At 40.1% G+C, this 19,674-nt stretch overlaps 1 protein-coding gene across 2 annotated transcripts in view; it reads left to right on the plus strand.

Moving 5' to 3' along the window:
* Nucleotides 1-16,977, plus strand: part of bzw2 (basic leucine zipper and W2 domains 2) — an 85,259-nt gene extending 68,282 nt beyond the window's left edge. For both annotated transcript variants that reach the window (XM_078538843.1, XM_078538844.1), the window contains exons 9-12: nt 3,303-3,449; nt 5,541-5,679; nt 10,962-11,084; nt 16,550-16,977. In XM_078538843.1, the coding sequence (XP_078394969.1) occupies nt 3,303-3,449; nt 5,541-5,679; nt 10,962-11,084; nt 16,550-16,581 (441 nt within the window). In that variant the 3' untranslated portion in view covers nt 16,582-16,977. The remainder of the gene's footprint in view (nt 1-3,302; nt 3,450-5,540; nt 5,680-10,961; nt 11,085-16,549) is intronic.
* The last annotated feature ends 2,697 nt before the right edge of the window (nt 16,978-19,674 follow it).

Here is a 19,674-nt window from a genome sequence, read left to right on the forward strand (position 1 = left end):
GAGAGACCAAACGCAGACTAGGTGACCTCTTTGCAGAACACCTTCGGTCTGTCCGCAAGCATGACCCAGACCTCCCTGTCGCTTGCCATTTCAACACTCCACCCTGCTCTCATGCCCACATGTCCGTCCTTGGCCTGCTGCATCGTTCCAGTGAAGCTCAACGCAAACTGGAGGAACAGCACCTCATCTTCCGACTAGGCACTTTACACAGCCTTCCGGACTGAATATTGAGTTCAACAATTTTAGATCATGAACTCTCTCCTCCATCCCCACCCACTTTCCGATCCCCCCCCCTTTATTTTCCAATAATTTATATAGATTTTTCTTTTGCCACCTATTTCCATTATTTTTAAATGTATTTCCATGAATTGTTTTATCTCTACCTTTTAGCCTTTTTTGATTCCTTCACCCCACCCCACCCCCACTAGGGCTATCTGTACCTTGCTTGTCCTGCTTTCTACCCTTAATTAGCACATTCCTTAGATAATATCACCACCTTCAACAGCTCTTTGTCCTTTTGTCTGTGACATCTTTTGGTTATTTCCACCTATCACTGGCCCTCTATCCAGCTCTACTTGCCCCCCTCCCCTTCAACCAGCTTATATTTCACCTCTCTTCTATTTTTACTTATTTCTGTTGAAGGGTCATTCGGACTAGAAACGTTAACTGTGTTCCTCTCCGCAGATGCTGCCAGACCTGCTGAGTTTTTCCAGGTATTTTTGTTTTTGTTTAGGTATTTTATCTTACAAATATGGTTAATCAAATGAGGCACTTAGTAAACCAAAACCTATTAAAATGTTGCTCTTGTTTAAAGATAAGGTGTCATACTAAGTTCAAGCTGCTGAGCTCAAACCTTTTCTTATATTTCTTCAAAGCTGGCAAAAAGGCACATAATTGCACATAGTGTAGTTAAGACAAAATACAACTGCTTGAGCCCAGATCTTTTGAGTATCTTCAAATTCATAAAATCCATCAAGAATAGCTTCTTACAAGTAACTACCTTCCTGCTCCCAGCTTGCCTTACGTAGAACCCTACGTTGATACAAAGATTGGCTGTGTAGTTGATAGTGAAGAGGATAGCCATTGTTTCCAGAATTATATCAATGGTTTGGCTGAGTGGGTAGAAAAGTGGCAAATGTAATTCAGTCTGGAAAAGTGTGAGGTAATGCATTTGGGGAGGGCAAACAAAGAGTGGTTGAAGAAGTGAGACACCTTGGAGTGCATGTCCATAGGCCCCTGAAGGTGGCAGGACAGGTGGTTAAGGTGGTAAAGAAAGCATGTGGAATGCTTTCCTTTATTGGATGAGATATTGAATACAAAAGCAGAGATGTAATGATGGAAACTGGTTAGGCCACAGCTGGAATTTTTGTACAGTTCTGGTCACCATATTACAGGAAATACATAACTGCTCTGGAGAGAATACAGAAATGATTTACAAGGATGTTGCCAGGGCTTGAAAATTGCAACTATGAGGAAAGATTGGATAGGCTAGGGTTGTTTTCCTTAGAATAGAGGAGGCTGAGGGGTGACCTAATTGAGGTGTACAAAATTGAGGGGCCTAGATAGGGTAGACAGGAAAGACTTGTTTCCCCTAGCTGAGGAGTCAATTACCAGGGGGAATAGATTTAAGGTGATTGATAGAAGGATTAGAGGGGACATGAGGAAAAACTTTTTCACCCAGAGGGTGATGGCCGCCTGGACTTCACAGCCTAAATCAGTGGTTAAGGCTGAAACACTCAACTCATTTAAAAGGCATTTGGATCTGCATCTGAAGTGCTGTAACTTGCAAGGCTACGGACCAGGTGCTGGAAAGTGGGATTAAAATGAACGACGAGTTTCTTTTTCATCTTTTTCTGGCTGGCACAGACATGATGGGCTGAATGGCCTTTTTCTGCACCATAACCTTTCTATGGTTTGAACCCTAAAAATTAGTATTATCAAAATACTTACAAGGGAGATCTGAGCATGGAGTAGGGCAGGTTTGCTTGAGGAATTGCCCATAAGCAACCCTAAGAGATATCTGGATTCCTCTAATTTTCGCCTCTTGACCATCCCCAATCTTAATTGCTCCACCATTGGTTGCCATGCCTTCAGCTGTCTAGGTCTAATCTCTGGAATGCCCTCCCTACATCTCTCTGCCTCTCCACCTCACTTTCTTCCTTTAAGACACTCCTTAAGACCTACCTCTTTGGCCAAACTTTTGGTCATCTGACCTTACATCTCCTTAAATGGCTTGGTGTCATATTTTGTTTTATAAAGCTTCTGTGAAGCATTGTGGGACGTTTTATGACATTAAAGGCACTAAATAATATCCAAATTGTTATTGGAAATGGACTCACCAGTTAGATTCAGCCCTTTGCGTCCCCCTTCAGCTGCCGGATTTCCCAAGTCCTGGGAAACCCAGCCTGTAATGTTGTTGTAATTTGAGACATACAGCCTCAAAAACATTATTAAATAATGGACCTGCCTCCTGAGAACATGGTGGTCACCTGTTCCCAAACTCGATTTCAGTAAAACTGGAAGTGAGAATGGCGGGAGTTTTGAAATTTTAATCTACTCCCACCACCCTATGTCATTCTATCCCAGTGCACGAGTATGTAAATATACAGAAGTACAGAATTGAGGTGATAGGCAGAAAGCTGTTCCCCTTTTTGTTAGGAGAAGCCCCCGTTTGGAAAAAAAGGTTCAGTGCCATCCACCTCCCTAAATTAGTCATTACTTCATAAAAGGGCAGAAGCCAAAAAAAAATCTTTGCTTTGCTTTGCTTTATGGACATTGCAAACAATGCAAATAGCAGCTTTAAATGATAATTGTCTTGCCATCTTGAATAGCATAAATTGGGAAGATGCAGAATCTTTTTTTAAATAAAGCAGATGAACTATCATAGACTTGTTTATTGTGGAAGTGGGAGTGTGCCTGGCTTCTCTAATGGCCAAATAAGTTTCATCAGTGGGTGCTGAGTTAACTGATCTCAGCTGCGATGGTGACAGAGCTACTATTGGCTTCAGAATCTCTCAACTAGGGAGGGGATAACAATGCAGTGACCCTTGAAATACATGTGAATATGGCAACTTGAGTGGGCATGTTCATGATGCACCCAAAGTGAAATACTCTGGTGACATTTGCTGCCCAAGACTAGCATAAGAATATGGTTGAGGTCTGAGAGAGCAACTGGCATGATAAAACATTCTGCACCAAATAATCACACTTTCAGGGAAAGGGACAGGGGGAAAGATGGGGAGAGGAAAATGAAGTGGTTATTTCCAGGCGAGCATCATTTTACTTAAACTTGTTGTCTTTAGATAGTCTTGTATGTCAAGGAAGAGATGAAGAGAAATGATCTGCCAGAACAGGCTGTGATTGGACTACTGTGGGCCTGTGTAATGAATGCTGTTGAATGGAACAAGAAAGAGGAGTTAGTCACAGAACAAGCTCTGAAACATCTAAAGGTATGAATCTAAATGAACAATGCTTTGTATGATAACTCATTTGGATGTAAGAACATGAGATGATAGATTCTTTTGGAATTTTTGACCCTTAATGAGCTGTGGTAATGTGGTTATTACATTCTTCTAACTCAAATCGTTTCTAGATTAATTAGGCATGGGATTTTAAGAACATAGTGGCTACTTAAAGAAATAATTTAGAGGCACTTGGTAGCTCATGTTTATGAACCTTTATCTGCTGAATTATGGTTAAAAGCATTAAACTTCAGTGTATAAAAATATTACATATCTTGCACTTCACTGCTCCTGCTCATAATTTTATGATCGTTGCATGTTCTGAAAATTAATAAATTGAAAAGGCACAAAGGGGGTATCAGTGCTTGCAGAGTGCTTCTGCTGATAGTAATCCAACGACCACCAGAACTGAAGCATTTTATGCTTTACCTGTTTCAAAGAACTAATGTTAGGTTAAATGTTTACTGTTTAATTAAAGTCACTGTGAAAATACTAATAAATTTATAACCTATTCTATTTGTGCTTAATGTATTAAAACAAGCTGGTTGATACACACTGAATTACAATCAAACTTTTACCAACATGTTGCGTATAGATGCTTGAACAATGGCCTGCCACCAATTCTAACAGATTACATTTGATATCTGAAACTGCAGTCATTGCAGCTGCTGAATTTTGGTCCCACACTCAAGTGTAGCATGTAATTAATGTTATAATAAAATCAAACTTCTCTATGTGCTACGTATCTGCTTAATTGTGCAAAATTTGTAGGGTGACCCCGGGTTTGTTGAGAGTAAATTCTTGTGCTCAAAGCAGATTAACACTAACGATTGGAGCTCTTGCTCATTTCAAACATCTAGGGAGGAATTTGCACTCTCCTGGACCATTCTGAATGGGACATAGGCCTCTAAAATGGACTATTCATCCTTTAAAATAAAGCATTCAGGCCTTAATGCCCTTTCCTGCTGGAATCCCTCTGGTCACCATTTTAATTTTTCACTAAAGTTCACTGGCTGTCACAAGAAGCAGTGCACATTATGTATTGAGAACCCAATTGAATTTTAACTCCACCTTCTGCATTGAGGCCAGCCATATCAAGTGAAGGCAAGTCGGTAGCTGTTGGCAGACCCCATAAGGAAAGTTGCTTCTCTTCCGACTCCAGGCTCCCCTCTCCTGCAAGACCTTCTTTACATCACTCCCTGCAACTTGCATATATGATGGCAAGACATAAGACCATAAGACATAGGAGCAGAAATTAGGCCATTCGGCTCATCGAGTCTGCTCCGCCATTCAATCATGGCTGATAAGTTTCTCAACCCCATTCTCCCGCCTTCTCCCCGTAACCTTTGATCCCCTTACCAACCAAGAACCCAACTATCTCGGAAAGCCGTTGTTTGGTGCTGGGCACCTGATCTTTGGCTTGCACGCACTGTCCAGCTGCCCGCTTTCTGCTAGTGGGCAGCTGACAAGTAGCATATAGATCAGGCTCCAGAGATGAAAGGGTGTTCAATTTAACCCATCTTAGTGTCGCCTTTCTCCCCCAAACTATTACCAGAATGTGGTTTTCTGGAAACTATTTTATCCATTAATTATCCCAGTCATTGTCAAACTATTTTTAAAATTGAAGATTTTTGTAATAAATATTTTCTGGTTATTTAACTCTTAGGCAATGGATATAAATTTGAGTGTATCTTTTTATCTATTATGCTAGCTGAGAATTTTGTTAACTTATATATTTGGGAAAAAAATCAAGATGGATACATTTTTGTCTTCAGTGCTCCTGGTGCAGAGCATCACATGTCAGGGATGTATTGGGAAAATGGACAAACACGTATCCCTGATTTTACGTACACTTGAATGAATGGAAATTCATAGAAGACACATACCCAAATTTCCAATGTGCTCATCCAGCACTCCATCAATAGCATTGAAGAAAAAAAATGTACCCCAATCTATCTTTTATAATTCAGAACATTTGTGAAAGAAGTAACAATTCTCAGTAACAATTGATAGTGGAGGCAAGCAGCCAGAGTCATTTGCCAACTGTAGACAGCTAAATACACTTGTAATCATTTTCAGCAATATGCACCACTCCTTGCAGTATTCTGTACCCAAGGTCAGTCAGAGTTGACCCTACTCCAGAAGATTCAGGAATATTGCTATGACAATATCCACTTTATGAAGGCTTTCCAGAAGATCATTGTGCTTTTTTACAAAGGTACGCTTTGAATTGGCAAGTTTTCTTCAAGGAGCAAACTGTTACAATTTATACCTAACAGCTGTAAATTAGATACTATGTCTGTAATAAACGTGCATCTTAGAATCATGTTAGTTCATCTTGGCTTGCAGACTTTACGAATATATGACCTTTACGTATGGGAATTTCTTATCAAGAAACTGAGTTCAGGACACCATCAAAAGAGCGATAGAAAAGTCAAGGTTAATCAGGAATGATTAGTTTAATCTAAACCTGGATTTTAAAATCTCAAGATGAAAGAAAAACTGAGGAAGATGAGGAGATCCATGGTTTTAAGGTCCTGGAAAAGAGAGAATTGGAGTAAAAGGTTCGATGTGCAAGAGATTTGGATTTTTTATATAGACTATATATATATCTAAGATTGTTTGTGGGTGAAAACAAGTATTAAGCATAAAAAGGAAAAGGAAGCTTCGTGGAGGCAGGTATAGCAATGGAAGGAATGTGAGAGTCTCATTTATGATCAAAGAAGATAGCAAAGAATTTTGACAGAAAAAGAAGGGTGGAACCATCAAAGATGGTAATTATTCAGTTAGCCATACCAGAAAGAAGAATTGAAAGAACTTGCACAGTATATATACAATATATAAATGGCAGAATAATTCATGGGGTGTGGGCGTCACTGGCTAGGCCAGCATTTATTGCCCATCCCTAATTGCCCTTGTTCAGAGGGCATTTAAGAGTCTGTTGGTCTGGAGTTACTTGTAGGCCAGATTTCCTTCCCTAAATGAATGAGATTAGATTTTTAATTCCAGATTTTTAATGAATTACAAATGTCACCATCTGCCAACAAACATCACCATCTGCCGTGGTGGGATTTGAACCCAGGTCCCCAGAATATTGCTCCGGGTCGCTGGATTATTAGTCCAGCGACAATACCACTACGCCATCACCTCCCCTGTAGGAAATGCAAGAAAAAAACTTTTTAGTACCAATTGAAAAGCAGAGAAGATTAAGTTGCTTGGATTCAACCATTGCACTGTGAGAACTCTGGAATTGTCAGCAGCGGTATGAGAGTTGAAGTAATAAATGGTGAGTGGAATCATCAGAAAAGAGTGGGCCAGGTTGGATGACGAGCACAGGAGGTTAATGATATAAATAAACAGAACGAGAAGAAGCATGGAGACATTGGTAATCCCCACGTTAATGGAATGTTAAAACATAAGAGGATCCTGAAAAACCTGTTTGAGAAGACATCAGATAATCATGAACATAGCATTAGCAGTGACAGTATGACAGTAACTTGTGCTGAAACTGTTGTATGAGCGATGTTCTCTTGTTATGTTATCTTGTGCCAAAGCAATCATGCTCTTGCATTTCAAGTACATTGAATCAAGAATCTTGCATAATTCTATGGGGCTAGGAGAAACTTGTGAACATCAGGAAACATGTTCAAGTGTTTTCATCTCTCTAAATTTCCTTCCAGTTTGCCTCCCCTTATCTCAGTCTGCTCTGAAGATATTGACTTGTAAGGGAGGGATACAACCATATAGATGACAGAACCCCTAGCCTGTACTTCACCGAGTGGCCATTTCAAAAACATGAGCCTGGAGACTTGTCAACAGGCTGTTCAAACGTGGGATCCACCACAACTAAGCCTCAAGATAAAAGCAAAATACTGCAGATGCTGGAAATCTGAAATAAAAACAGAAAATGCTGGAAAAACTCAGCAGGCCTGGCAGCAAGAGAGAAACGGTCAGCTCTGAAGAAAAGTCATACAGACTTGAAACGTTAACTCTTTCTCTCTCCACAGATGCTACCAGAACCTGCTGAGTTTTTCCAGCATTTTCTGTGTTATTACAACAAAGCCTCACTTCATTCTCAACTAATATTTGTAATTTTTTTCTTACAGCAAGGCTGTTGAATAGCAACCAGAAGCATTTAATTTCTACTAGACCCAGGGAAAGTTGCTATAATATTACCTTTTCCTGAATGACTGCTACACATGTCCCAATTCCCCTAAAGATGTTGCACTTTTTGTTTCTAAAATGCTGGTGTACGTAGTCTATAACTATCAGCAGCACTGAAATGAAAGGCTACCCCTTTTTCAAATATCCTTTATTTTATTTGGAATGGTGTTTGTTTATAGTTTATCACTGCATTATGCAGCTCAATTATTTTCATTGTTGTTAAATTTGTATTACGGTGAGCTTTTAATGACGCCTGTACTTTTTTTTCATATCGCAAAGATTCAGCGAATTTAAAAAAAAAATTATTTCATGCAATTTGAGCATTGCTGGCAAGACCAGCATTTATTTCCTTTTCCTAATTGCTCTTGAGAAGGTGGTGAGCTGCCGCCTTGAACTGCCATACTCCTTGTGGTATAGGTACACTCATAGTGCTGTTAGGAAGGGAGTTCCCTGATTTTGACCCAGTGACAGTGAAGGAACGGTGATATAGTTCCAGGTCAGGGTGGTGTATGACTTGAGGGTGGAAAGGGGGAGCTTGCAGATGATGGTGTTCCCATGGGTCTGCTGTCCTTTTCCTTCTAGGTGGTAGTTGTTGGTTTGGAATGCAGAAGTGCCCCTGGATTTTTCTGTTCCTAGAACAGTTTATATGCTGTTGAAAATCCTTGCATAGAGCCACTGAATCTTGTGTTATTTGGTTGTTCTAACTTCACCAAGATCAACACCCAGATGGTGGACTGGGGGTAGAGAACATGTGCTGGTTGCAGTGTAACAGCTGAAGCCAACTTGACACTCCAAAATCTATAAATTAATTGTGAATTCATCCAAACACAAGCTTTTGAAGGAGGCTTGCTGAGTTGCTGCAGTGCATCTTGTAGATGGTACACTGCTGTTAGAGGTTAAGCAGTGGATGGTGTGCCTATTAAGCAGGCTATTTTGCACTGGATGGTGTTGAGCTTCTTGAATGTTGTTAGAGCTGCACAAATCTAGCCAAGTAGAGAGCATTTCATCATACTCTTGACTTGTGCCTTTAAGATGGTGGACAGGCTTTGGGGAGTCAGGAGCTGAGTTACTTGCTGCAGAATTCCCAGTTTCTGACCTGATCTTGTAGCTACAATATTTATATGGCTTGCCCAGTGAAGTTTCTGGTCAGTAGTAATCTGCAGGATGTTGGTAGTGGGGGATTCACCAATGGTAAATGTTTGGTAGTACAGAACTTGAGTACTGCTGAAAAAAGAGACATGTCTAAGCATTTCATCTTGCACTCATCAGGGCACTCGCAACAATTGTTGTTTTCCCCTTATTTTGGTATTCTTACGAGTTACCTGATGAGTGCAAGATGAAATGCTTAGACATATCTCTTTTTTCAGCAATAATGGCAATGTTGTTGAAAATGGGGAGAGATGAGAGTAATGAATGTGATGGCACATCACTGCAGGATATTGTTGTAATAACAGACTGTCAGAATGATCAGACATGGCTTCATCCCTGACATTTTCCTCCATGCATCAAGTTCTTAGTTTTAGCTGATCGTGGAACTGCCAGTAGACAGTGATTAAGAGAGATTGGGTACTTTTTTTTACACAAAAGCAGTCAAAATTGGAAGATGTTGATGCAACCTGTTCTCAAATTCTACTGGAGACCTAGGAGCAATTGCCTTCCCAACTTTTCACTCTTAAAAGGAGAGAACTAATGGATAGTGGAAAATTAGCAGTTTTAGTTCTTTAAGGTAATTTAATTTCTCCATGGAATTGTTTGAATAAAATTATAGTCATTTTATAGTACATCCTGTATAATACAATCTCATCAGTAAGCAACATTACAATAAATACCTGTGAGGAAATACTGCAGTGGGTAAACCTTTCAAGCTCTTCTCATACAGCTCTTCTCTGCAGTGGCTCAAGAAGGCAGCTCATCACCATTTTCTCAAAGGCAAATAGGGACGGGCAATAAATGCTGGCCCAGCCAGCGAAGCCCACATCCCATGAATAAAAAAACCAGGTGTCAGAATACCCTTTTCAGCAGTTAGTACGAGAGGAGAAACATTTTTTGTAAAAACGTTCCCATGGTTTTATGCTGCAACAAATTTGATTCTAAAGACACAGTTCATTCCCAGAATGTGTCCTGTCACACTTCGTTGCTACTGATTCAGCGATTAAATGGCTACCGTAAATTGGTATTCAACACCCTTAAGGATTCTATTCCTACTGTCGATATAGAACCTACTGGTACCTATTACTGATGTATGCTCAATGATCTCAAATGTTGAGGATGTAGGGAGGAGTGTGGTTGTGAATTGTCCTAAGGGGCAAGAGGTATTTTACACTAGAAGATTATTTCTTTCTCTTCACTTTTTTTTTGGTTCTCTCCCCAAGCTAACACCATCCCAACCAAAAGGATGATTTTCTATCTTGCCTCTGCCAATTTGAATATGGGCATTAAAAATGCATAAGTGCTCCTGGATTTTTCTGTTCCTGGAACAGTTTATATGCTGTTGAAAATCCTTGCACAGAGCCACTGAATCTTGTGTTATTTGGTTGTTCTAACTTCACCAAGATCAACATCCAGATGGTGGACTGGGGGTAGAGAAACATGTGCTGGTTGCAGTGTAACAGCTGAAGCCAACTTGACACTCCAGATTCTATAAATTAATTGTGAATTCATCCAAACACAACCTACTCATTAGCATGAGTTGTCAATTTTAGCTAGTATTAGTTATAATACAGGTTGAGGTGACACCATGAACTGAGATTTTCTGTTTCCTTTGAAACTCCGACCACTGTTCGCATGCATTGCAAGAGATGAGCAATTACTTGCACATGCCTTGCTGCGTTAAGTTTCAGAAGAAGTCAAAGGAGCCTATTTCATGGAGCCAATTTGAAGTAGCCTCTGTGACTAAGATAAAAGTTATTTAATGAATCTTAATCACTCTAGCCAAGGTTAGTAACACAAGTACAGATTCAACCAGTACTATTGTAGCTATGTGGTACAATAGCCCTATCTCTGACACATGATCCTATTTAGTAAGTCCCCATGCTTAGTGGAATCTAGAAAAATTAGTCTTTATTTGTTTTGCCGTATGACAGATTTATAACAAGAACATCTGTTGAGCTATTGCACTTAGTAGAACAGTTCAACACACTGCTGAGTCAATAGCCTTTAAATATCGCTGAGCATCTGTGTCAGCCCATTAGAAGAGATAATTACCCTAGCATAAAATGTGCTCTGAGTTCAGTAGCTGTGGTAAAGGCGAAGGGCAGCATTTTATTTTGCTAGAAATTGTGTGTATTTTGTTATTGTAAAGGATGTTGATGTTCTGTTGACTGCTCTGAATTGCAGCTGATGTTCTAAGTGAAGAAGCCATCCTAAAATGGTACAAGGAAGCACATGTGGCCAAAGGCAAAAGCATGTTTCTTGAGCAGATGAAGAAATTTGTCGAGTGGCTACAAAATGCTGAAGAAGGTAGTATTAGACAAAATATTTTTATTTGTGTATTTACAACGCAAAGCCATACAATATCTCTTTTCTTCCCCTGCACCAAATTCCATACCCTTGGCAAACACATCTGTTGAAATAAGTGAAATAATCCTTCTGTTTTATTTTCTTTTAAATAGTCAGTGTATTCTTGTTTTCATTGAGTGAGAACATAACTGGAGCCATGAAATTTGAAGACATTGCTGATTTTCCCATCAGTGTGATTACACACACACACACACATGGCGGGATTTGCCAGCCCTGCCGAAAGTTAATGGACTTCTGGCTGGGCCGCCGAATCTCCTGCAGTGGATCCTGCCACGACGGGACTGGAAAATCCCAGCCAGTGTCTCAATTTGAGGCTTGAAAGTATGAAAAGAGTGCAAAATATCACATAAATGCAATATCTATAAGTCAGTTTTGCCATACTCTAGCTTTTAGATTTTCTCTTTCTATGCTCACATAAATCCATGTCTTAACATTCTGTTACATAGTAAGTTGGATTGTATAACAGTTGGCATCTTCTTGGAACATAGCAAATCTCATTTCCTCCTTTTATATTTTTCTCTGTTCTTCCCTGCTTGCCACAATCTGCTTTCAGCAATGTATTTATTTTTTGTGAAGATTTCAAACCTCTCTACTTTCTCCCTGAGCTACACACCGCCTACTGTGAACGCACAGGCAAACTACCTGAATCTCTGTTATACTCCAGAAAGCCAGTTGGTGAAGGATAGAATGGGGGCCAGTGTTTGCACATTTTTATAAGCATTTATTTAGTTACATATTACGAGCATACACCACCTAATTCAACATCAACAGTGTCCGTCTTTGTCTATTTATGGGGCATAAGTGAATCCCCAGTTGATGACCACCACTAATATAAATTAACAGATTCGCTTCTCTCTTTAGAATTTATATCTACAACCAAAATTTCAAAACAAATTAAATCAAAAACTTCTGCATTGTGTTCTGAGATGGTCTTTCTATCTTGGACTCTAGGTATGGTACTTAGTTAGACAGACTGTAGACATACCCTGGTATCTACAAAAGTACATATAAACTTATGAAATAGGAGCAGAAGTAGGCCATTCAGCCCCTTCAGCCTCCTCCGCCTTTCAATAAGATCATTGCTGATCTGTTTGTTTCAAATTCCACATTCCCATCTACCACCGATAACCTTTGATTTCCCGCTTCCACCGCCTTCTGAGGCAGACTTCCAAAGTTGCACAACCCTCAAAAGAAATTTCTCCTCATCTCTGTCCTAAAAGAGTGACCCCTATCTGCTTTGCACATCTTTATTAGTGCTACTTCTGAACCGGTTACAGAGCAGGCATGTTGCTTCTAGGCTTGGTTTCCAATCTCTCTCCAGTTTTGCTAGGGCTCCTTGATGCCACGCTTGGTCAAATGCTGCCTTGATGTCAAGGAGAGCCAGTCTTCCCTCACATCTGGAATTTAGCTGTTTTGTCCATGTTTGGACCAAGGCTATAATGAGGTCAAGAGCTGAGTGATCTTGGCAGAACCTGAACTGTGTGACAGTGAGCAGGTTATTGCTGAGTAAGTAGAATGCCTAACGCTTACTTGCCTAATGCCTACTTAACAAAGCAAATCTATGGAAAGCTTAAGTCTGGGGTGCACTGCCGTTGCGGTCAAAGGAAGTGCTACAAGGACACTCTGAAAGCTTTGCTGAGGAGTTTTGATATCGACCCCGAGTCCTGGGAGAAGCTTGCCCAGGATTGCTGCACCTGGCACAACCAAATAAAAAAGGGTGCAGCCTCCTTCGAAAGCGAGCACAGAGGCAGAGAGAAACACAAGGAGAGAGAATCCCAAGCCAGCAGCTCACCCAAAGCTCAATTGGTGTGTTATCTTGCCCTATTTGCAACAAGCAGAACCTTCTGGGCGCAAATTGGTGTTAGCAGTCATCCAGGTATCCACTAGAGCCCTACTAAACACCCCAGATGATGGACATTGTCAATTTCTTCTCAAGGAAGAAAACAACATGTCAGGAAACCAATTCGGAAGACTCTATTTTAAATCTAGTATTGTGAAATGAGAAAGGGTTAATTAATAGTAAAGAGGCCTCTGGGGAAGAGTTGTAACATTTTATATTGAGTTTGAGAGTGATTTAGTTGAGTGTGAAACTAGGGCCTTAAATCCAAAAAAGCAAATTACATAAGTATGAAAAGCAAGTTGGCCAATATAGATTAGGAAACTAAATTGAAAGATATGATGGTTGATAAGCAATGGCAAACATTTAAAGAATTAATTCATAATATGCAACAAATATTCATTCTGCTAAAGAATACAAATTCCATGGGAAAGGAGGTCTGACTGTGGCTAAGTAGAGAAGTTAAGGATAAGATTGGATTAAAGAAAGAGGCTTATGTTGCCAAAAAGATAGTGAGTCAGAGAATTTTAGAATTCAACAAAGGATAACAATGAAGCTGATAGAGATAAATATGAGAGTAAACAAGCAAAAGATACAAAGAATTAAGAACATAAGAACGAGGAGCAAGAATAGGCAATTCAGCCCCTTGAGCCTGCCCCACCATTCAATACGATCATGGCTGATCTCATTTCGTCCTCAACTCCAATTTCCTGCCCTTTCCCCATAATCTTTCAACCTGTTACTAATTAAAAATCTGTCTAACTTCTCCTTAAATTTATTCAGTGTCCCGGCATCCACTGCACTCTGAGGTAGTGAATTCCACAGATTCACGACCCTTTGAGAAAAGTAATTCCTCTTCATCTCTGATTTAAATCTACCACCCCTTAGCCTAAGACTATGGCCTCTCATTCTAGGATGCCCCACAAGGGGAAACATCCGCTCCTTGTCTATCCCCTTTAGCATTTTATATACCTCAATTAGATCTCCTCTCGTCCTTCTAAACTCTAGCAAGTATAGGCCTAAACTGCTCAATCTCTCCTCATAAAACTAGCCCTGCAACTCTGGAATCAATCTAGTGAACCTCCTTTGAACCGCCTCCAGTGCAGATTGTAAAAGTTCCTGAGGTATGTAAAAAAAGGAAGAATTTGGCAAACAGGGTCCCTGAGAAGCAGAGACAGGAGAAATTTTAATGGGAAAAGAAAATGGCAGAAGCATTAAACGCATGTTTAGTATCTGTTGTCTTTAATGGACAAATCTCCTAGAAATAATGGAAAGCCAAAGGTTTAGTGGAAATGAGGAACTCGCTATAATTGTTGCTAAAGAAATAGTACTTGAGAAATTAATGGGACTTAATATTGCCACATGCCCTGGAACTGATGGCCTGCATCCTAGGGGTTTAAAAAAGGTGGCTACAGGGAAAGTGGATGCATTGGTTTTGATCTTCCAGAATCGACTAGATTCCAGAACAGTTCCTATGGATTGGAAGGGAGCAAAGTAACCTCATTGTTCAAGAAAGGAGGAAGAGAGAAAAATGGAACAATGGGCCAGTAAGCTTCACATCAATAGTAGGGAAAATACTAAAATCTATTACTAATGGCGTGGTAATAGAGCACTAAGACTAGGCAAAGTCAACATGGATTATGAAAGAATAGTCATGTTTGAGAAATCTGTTCAGGGTTTTTTTGAAGCCCTAGCTAGCAGAGTTGATGAAGGGGAAGCAATGAATGTAATGTATTGGAATTTTCAAAAAACATTCAATAAGGTGCTACAGAAGACATTATTACACAAAATTAGGGCTCATGGGATTGGGGTAATATATATTGGCATGGATTGAAGATTGGTTAATTTTAGGAATTCTCTGCCCCCAGAGGGCTGTGGATGCTCAGTCGTTGAGTATGTTGAAGACCAAGATCGATCAATTTTTGGATGCTAAGGGATATGGAGATAGTGTAGGAAGGTGAAATTGAGCTAGCAGCTCAGCCATGATCGTACTGAATGGTGGGGCAGGTTTGAAGGGCCAAATGGCCTACTCCTGTCGCTAAGTGAACACATTTACTAGATTCAGCCCTTTAATAAATCCTGCCAGCTTTGTGTGAAAACTCATAGCAATATGTGACTTCCAGAAATTTCAGGATAGATTTTATTGGGGATGGAGAGTATAGGGAGGAGATATTTCTTGAGTGCTGAGAACACTACACCACCACGTTTCTAACGTGGCCACTGAAATTGTTTTTTAAAAACAAAGGTTCATTGTTAATCATTCCAGCAGCTGAAGAGCATGTGACTGTCATCAGCTGCTGCATAGTTGCTTGCTGCAGAGCATCACCATAATTAAAGATCTTTGTAAACCATTTCACTGACGTTGGAGGATCACACCATCCTAATTAATGAGAGATTTTTTTCAGGTAATTGCATTGACAACCTGATTCAGTTGTTTGTTTGCATTACCAAGTTTCAATGTTTCAAAAGCAATTTCTACCCTTAATTATAAACAGGATGATTTCAATTGTGTTTATTATTCAGCAGGTCAGTAGCTATGGAGAGAATGGATGAGGCAATTTTTCAGGCATGAAGCCACCATTAAAAGTGGCAGGTGCTATGGATGACCATTTAAAAAGGAACATAGAAAGGAAGGGAGTGAGGAAAACACATGGACACAGACAGACAGACACACCATAAATAGCTGAAGGAGGCAAGGTAAAACAGGTAGAAATGGAAGCAGGAAAATCTGGCAAAGTGAAACAAGCTTCAGGAGCCTGGTAAAGTCTAATCTAAGCTCAAATGGATTTTGTTTATTGGTCTGGTCTATTCTCCTTCCTTGCCATTATATACCAATTTTTAGAAAATTAACAGTAGACTGTAAAGACAAAGTTCTTATTCAAATTATCAATTAATTTATAATTTTAGAACTAAATTTCCAAGTTGCTGTATGCTTAATTCAAATTAATTGAATAATTCAATATTTATTGCTGTTAATTGTCAATTTTTGCAGTAGAGTATTTCGTTAAAATACATGATGCTTGCTGCAAGGATGTGCTGTCTTTGAAACTTGAGCAATAGAAAGATCCTCAGTACATGGTACTGAAAATTGTTGTTTCCAAAAGTAACATTTTGCAAATTTGCCATTGAAGTAAATGCAATTTTAACTGGTTTATTTTGCAACTACCCACCTAGAAGTGATCTCACTGGGAGAAAACATTGAGAATTGAAGTTGTAAGAAACCAAGAATAGAATTGTACATGACAGTTAGTTGCATATAAACTGCATCTACTAAATATTAGTAAAGCTCACAAAATGCACACAGCTTTTCATAAATATATCTACAAAAAGTCTGATAAGACATGAATTTAAATAGTACAGTTAAAATTCCAGAGAAGAAGAAAACACCACAATTATTGAAGATTTGCATTGAGTTAGTAAGTATTGATGATACATTTGAAATATTGATCATACACATTATGCAGATATCAAACCAACAATAGCTGAAGTGATTTGTCATTCACTTTTCAGAATACTAATAAAGGATGTAGCACTTAACAAAAATGTATGACTTTTGTTTTCTTTCTAGAATCTGAATCGGGAGAAGGTGAAAATGATTAGCAGCAGCTTGACCAAGTTCAACGTGTAGTTTGTAGGGCCTGTTCCCTTACCTGTATGGTTGCAGTAGAAGAGGTTGTGATTCCAAATCAAATGGAAACTGTAGGATAGCCTTCCTTTTGTGTAGAAGAACTGATGTGAAATAACTGAGCTTTGAAGCATTACCTGTATTTTGGGATTCTGTTCTTGAGGTTATAACTATTAAGCAAGCTATTTAAAAGGAAGCCATGTAGCCCAAAATGAAATAACTATGGTCTCCTTTTATTGGTGTTTTTTTTCAAATTCTCTGGTGCACATTACACACAGTTTTGTCAACCTTTGTAGTTTAATAACAGTTTGTGGATATGTAATTTGACACTAGGGATTTTTTGAATAAACATTTTTGTACTTTAAAAAAAACTGTTTGGAAACTTTTCACTCTGAGTACACCATGACACATTCCTTACTGTTTTCATGGGCAGAATCTTCGGCTCAGGGAGTGGGGGCAGGGCCCGCTTGCCGAGGCGTAAAATGACGCGGGGTGATGTCGGGCGTGCGTCCTGATGTCACCGCACGTCGTTTAGAGTTTCAGCTCGGCGGGCACGCAGACGGACCCGCCGAACTGTCAAAGGCCTATTAAAGCCATTTAAAAAGCCACGTAAGCAATTACCTGAGCTGCCTGTCCAACCTTAAGGTTGTCGGGCAGGCGAAGAGCCCAGGCAGCCTTCACATTTTTCATGGAACCACATCCATGGGCGGGATGAGGTTTCATGAATGATTTTCACAAAAATTTTATTAAAATTAATGCACATGTCACAGCTCATGTGAAGGGACATGACATAAAAAAATTTTCACCATTTTATTAAACTGTTTTAAACAATGGCAAACATTCAAAGAGCGCATGGGTGAACTGCAACAATTGTTTATTCCTGTCTGGTGCAAAAGTAAAACAGGAAAGGTGGCCAAACCATGGCTTACAAGGGAAATTAGAGATAGTATTAGATGCAAGAAAGAGGCATACAAATTGGCCAGAAAAAACAACAGACCTGAGGATTGGGAGCAGTTTAGAATTCAGCAAAGGAGGACCAAGGGATTGATTAAGAAGGGGAAAATAGAGTACGAGAGTAAGCTTGCAGGGAACATAAAAACTGACTGTAAAAGTTTCTATAGGTATGTGAAGAGAAAAAGATTGTTAAAGACAAATGTAGGTCCCTTACAGTCAGAAACAGGGGAATTTATAATGGGGAACAAAGAAATAGCTGACCAACTAAATACATACTTTGGTTCTGTCTTCACAAAGGAGGACACTAATAATATACCAGAAATGTTGGGGAACACAGGGTTTAGTGAGAGGGAGGAACTGAAAGAAATCAGTATTAGTAGGGAAATGGTGTTGGGGAAATTGATGGGATTGAAGGCCAATAAATCCCCGGGGCCTGATATTCTACATCCCAGAGTACTTAAGGAAGAGGCCCTAGAAATAGTGGATGCATTTGGTGGTCATCTTCTGAGATTCTATAGACTCTGGAACAGTTCCTACAGATTGGACGGTAGCTAATGTAATCCCACTATTTAAAAAGGGAGGTAGAGAGAAAACACGGAATTATAGACCAGTCAGCCTGACGTCGGTAGTGGGGAAAATTCTAGAGTCCATTATAGAAGATTTAATAGCTGTACACATGGAAAACAGTGGCAGAATCGGACAGAGTCAGCATGGATTTATGAAAGGGAAATCATGCTTGACAAATCTACTGGAAGTTTTTGAGGATGTAACTAGTAGAGTTGATGATGGGGAGCCAGTGGATGTGGTTTATTTGGACTTTCAGAAGGCTTTCGACAAAGTCCCACATAAGAGATTGGTGTGTAAAATTAAAGCGCATGGGATTGGGGGTAGTGTATTGAGATGGGTAGAAAACTGGTTGGCAGACAGGAAACAAAGAGTAGGAATAAACGGGTCTTTTTCCGAATGGCAGGCAGTGACTAGTGGGGTACCGCAGGGATCGGTGCTGGGACCCCAGCTATTCACAATATATATTAATGATTTAGATGAGGGAATTAAAAGTAATATCTCCAAATTTGCAGATGACACAAAGCTGGAGGGTGAGCTGTGAGGAGGATGCAGAGATGCTTCAGTGTGATTTGGACAAGCTGAGTGAGTGGGCAAATGTATGGCAGATGCAGTATAATGTGGATAAATGTGAGGTTATCCATTTTGGTAGCAAAAACAGGAAGGCAGATTATCTGAATGGCTATAACTTGAGAGAGGGGAATGTGCAACGAGACCTGGGTGTCCTTGTACACCAATCGCTGAAGGGTAAGCATGCAGGTGCAGCAGGCAGTAAAGAAGGCAAAAGGTATGTTGGCCTTCATAGCCAGAGGATTTGAGTACAGGAACAGGGATGTCTTGCTGCAATTGTACAGGGCCTTGGTGAGACCACACCTGGAATATTGTGTGCAGTTTTGGTCTCATCTGAGGAAGGATGTACTTGCTATAGAGGAAGTGCAGCGAAGGTTTACCCGACTGATTCCTGGGATGGCGGGACTGACATATGAGGAGAGATTGAGTCAATTAGGATTATATTCGCTGGAGTTCAGAAGAATGAGGGGGGAATCTCATAGAAACCTATAAAATTCTAACAGGACTAGACAGGGTAGATGCAGGAAGGATGTTCCCGATGGTGGGGGAGTCCAGAACCGGGGTCACAGTCTGAGGATATGGGGTAGACCATTTCTTCACCCAGAGGGTGGTGAGCCTGTGGAATTCGTTACCACAGAAAGTAGTTGAGACCAGAACATTGTATGTTTTCAAGAAGGAGTTAGATATAGCTCTTGGGGCAAAAGGGATCAAAGGATATGGGGAGAAAGTGGGAGCAGGCTATTGAGTTGGATGATCAGCCATGATCATAATGAATGGCGGAGCAGGCTCGAAGGGCCGAATGGCCTACTCCTGCTCCTAGTTTCTATGTTTCTATGTCTATGTTTCTATGTTTAACCTTAACTTATCTCCCTGAGGCACCTCTGTGTAGCCTCCAAAGAGAATGGGAGATGGTGGCAAGGGTGGGCAATGCCCACAAACCTGGCAGCAGTATTACAAAATGTTTAATGGCCTCACTGGAG

The sequence above is a fragment of the Cetorhinus maximus genome, chromosome 3, assembly GCF_964194155.1.
Source record: "Cetorhinus maximus chromosome 3, sCetMax3.hap1.1, whole genome shotgun sequence".
Taxonomy (NCBI): Eukaryota; Metazoa; Chordata; class Chondrichthyes; order Lamniformes; family Cetorhinidae; genus Cetorhinus; species Cetorhinus maximus.